This window comes from Diplotaxodon limnothrissa, linkage group LG20, assembly GCF_057381915.1.
Source record: "Diplotaxodon limnothrissa isolate DT_005_m linkage group LG20, D_limnothrissa_male_GT1.1, whole genome shotgun sequence".
Lineage (NCBI taxonomy): Eukaryota > Metazoa > Chordata > Actinopteri > Cichliformes > Cichlidae > Diplotaxodon > Diplotaxodon limnothrissa.
Window position 1 is genome coordinate 4,598,092 of NC_140615.1, and position 2,821 is coordinate 4,600,912.

The 2,821-nt window shown below is 38.9% G+C and overlaps 1 protein-coding gene across 1 annotated transcript; it reads left to right on the forward strand.

Annotated features, from left to right (window-relative positions):
- Nucleotides 1-1,918: 1,918 nt before the first annotated feature.
- LOC146610324 (pro-glucagon-like) lies at nucleotides 1,919-2,821 on the forward strand. The gene is made up of 4 exons (XM_085344964.1): nucleotides 1,919-1,958; nucleotides 2,278-2,386; nucleotides 2,478-2,630; nucleotides 2,782-2,821. The coding sequence occupies exons 1-4, from the start codon at nucleotides 1,919-1,921 to the stop codon at nucleotides 2,819-2,821; spliced, it is 342 nt and encodes a 113-aa protein (XP_085201090.1).

Here is a 2,821-nt window from a genome sequence, read left to right on the forward strand (position 1 = left end):
CTAACATTACAGCCAACGGCTAAAACATTAGCACTAAAGACCTACACAGAATATATCCCCATAGACATACAAATAACATAATTTAAATTTGATGAGTTTAACTGCAAAGCAGATAATGCTATTAAACATTGAAATAAAGTAGAAAAACTTACTTTTTGGCATATAAATTACTTATTTTCATGTTAAATTGTCTGTGTTTGACAAAATGTGCTGATTTTTCACATGTGATAGCAGAACTGAATTGGGCATGCACAGGATGAGTCACATCATTTGAAACTTAGCCCTGATTGGAGAAATTGGAAGTGTTACAACTGACCCACGTTACAACTATCCCCGGTCTCCCCTACTTGTAAATAAATCTAGTAAATAATCCTGGTTAGATAAAATGTTAACTGGAGCTGAAGTTTGTTTTGCTGCTCTCAGCAATTTGAGTCCAATATCTGCAGTTTTATGTTAATCTCCCATAACAGAGCGCATGTTAGCTCACCTCCGTGTGTGCTGTGGGAAATAGACGCTAATGTGTGAGAGGTTTTTGTGTGCCTCAGACTTGCTGTTATCTAGTGGCTGCGATTGGGTTAATTGAGGCCTATTTAATTGCAGTCATGGTCGCGAACTAGTCCTGTGTGATACCAAGTAAATACAGAGCCAATATTGCCGATATCAATACCGATACCTGTGACCTATAAAAGCAGCTCATGTAGGAGAGCAGTGAGTGAGTTGGCTTTTTTTTTGAAGACCTGAAATGTAATTGTTCCTGTCTCTAAAGCTCTTCAGGACAACTTCTGTTGTTTAAATAGGCTACAAATCAAACAGACACGGCAGTCAACAGGGAAAGGTTCAGACATCTTTTTTCATAGTGCATGTTCGAGGTGTATTTTTTCATTTCCAAACAAATTATTTAACACAATTTTTCAAGCGACATGCAGAACTAATAGAAACAAAGTATCGATCCCATCTTGGTCGTACCAATACCTCCGCTGGTATCGATACTGTGGATGTTTGGATCCATACTCTCACCTCTGCTGCAAACACTGCTGTTACATTTTCTGTCTTTCTCTGGTCACGAGGGGAGCAGAAATAGCAACAAATATGACATCACAGTTCTATAAAGATACTTTAAATAAAAAGTAGAATGGTTTTAATGTTGCTCATAAAAATACCTCATTTTATAAATAACCCCTTCATAAATCATCTTCACTAAAGTCTATTTACTAATGTAAGTAAAGATATTAGACATAAAAACATCGGAAAGTCTTGATTTTCTCTTCTTAACTGACAGGAGCAGCACATGGCACCGTGGGCTGCTGCTGTAGCCCTTCTGCATGTAAGGAGTGGGTATTTGAGTAACAGCTGACTTCCAGTGTGCTGATTCTCCATTGACTTTTTGCCTCAACATGGCATTTTCACCCAGAGAACTAACGCTCACTGGATATTTTCTGTTTTTCAGACCATCCTCTGTAAACCTCAGAGATAGTTGTGGAAAATATGAGTAGAGCAGCAACTTCTAACATATTCGGACTTGTAAAAGAAGGTCCAGTTGGTTGCAATAAGTTAGGAAAAGATGTCGTGGAGTTTACATGTTTATGTTGGTTTGTTGTTGTCAGCTTGACCCTTGTCCAAATATGGTCATATCTGGTATATTTATTTTAAATAATCTTGTACCTACAAACAATGATTAGCTTTCTACTCTTCAAAGACAGCACAAAAAATCCAACCGGATGATTGCAGAACTGCAACTAAACAGCAAGCTGACTAGAATTCCAAATTTTCAGAAGCGAGCGACACGATTTAGGAATCACGTGGTCGTTGTCAGACACCAGAACAATTTCTTCGCACCTGCTTCTGTCTGTGTTAGTCAGAGTGCGCTCTGACTTTTGACCTTTCTGGAGAATACACACAATTCTTGTTGAGATGAGCCATGATCCACACCACCATAATGACTAACAGGCTCATCAGCTGTAGGAGGTGGCCTGTATGTCACACTAGGACACCTGCTGTCTTTATAAAGTGACAGAGGTAATCAGTACTTGTAGTTTAGTGTCTCTTCAAGGTGTGAAGGGGCTTTTTCCGTGGCTTCTTCATCACTACACTTGCAGCAGCCAGGAAAGCACAGCTCTTCACTGGAGAGGTGTTAGGTTTCTCTGAGGTGAGCTGATTCATTCAGACCTAAACTTGAAAAATAAAAATAAATTTAAAAAAAATAAAAATCTGTTCAAATGATTTAGGATAAACAACCTGTTTGTATCTTTGCTTTTGTTTTTGTTTTTTTTTAACTAGGTGACCTGAGGATGAATCTGCCTGTGCTGTGTTTGCTGCTCCTTTGTATTTTTTCAGATACTCAGCAGGTGGTTTTGGACAAATCCGGGCCATCAAGGTATTATGTAGTGTCCAGTTTCATGTTTGGATTATTAGCTCCAGTTCTGAAATACGTTTGTCAGTTAAACATTCTTCGTTCTCTTCAACACTTCTTCTCCTAGATGGCTCTCGTATCGGATGGAAAAGGGACATCATATGGTCCGAAAGCTCAAAAGGCATTCAGATGGAACATTCACCAGTGATTTCACACACTATCTTGATAAGATTAAGGCTAAAGACTTTGTGGAGTGGCTGACCGACCCCAAACAAGAAGGGTGAGCTGGGAAGTAACATTTGTTTGGACGCTGTTTGGATTTCATGAGGGTTTCGTAGAAGTCACTCGCTTGAATTCGTCTATGTTAGTCAGTTTTTATCCACAGTTGAATGTTAATTGCAATTATTTGCTTTTACATATATGTTTCACAGATGTTGTGAAGCTCTGCTCGACATTGCGGCAGAAGTATGA

Coding starts and splice junctions, on each gene's coding strand:
- LOC146610324 (XM_085344964.1), top strand. CDS start 1,919: ATGATCCACACCACCATAATGACTAACAGGCTCATCAGCT. Junction 1,959..2,277: donor GACTAACAGGCTCATCAGCT/GTAGGAGGTGGC, acceptor TTTTTTAACTAG/GTGACCTGAGGATGAATCTG. Junction 2,631..2,781: donor ACCGACCCCAAACAAGAAGG/GTGAGCTGGGAA, acceptor TATGTTTCACAG/ATGTTGTGAAGCTCTGCTCG.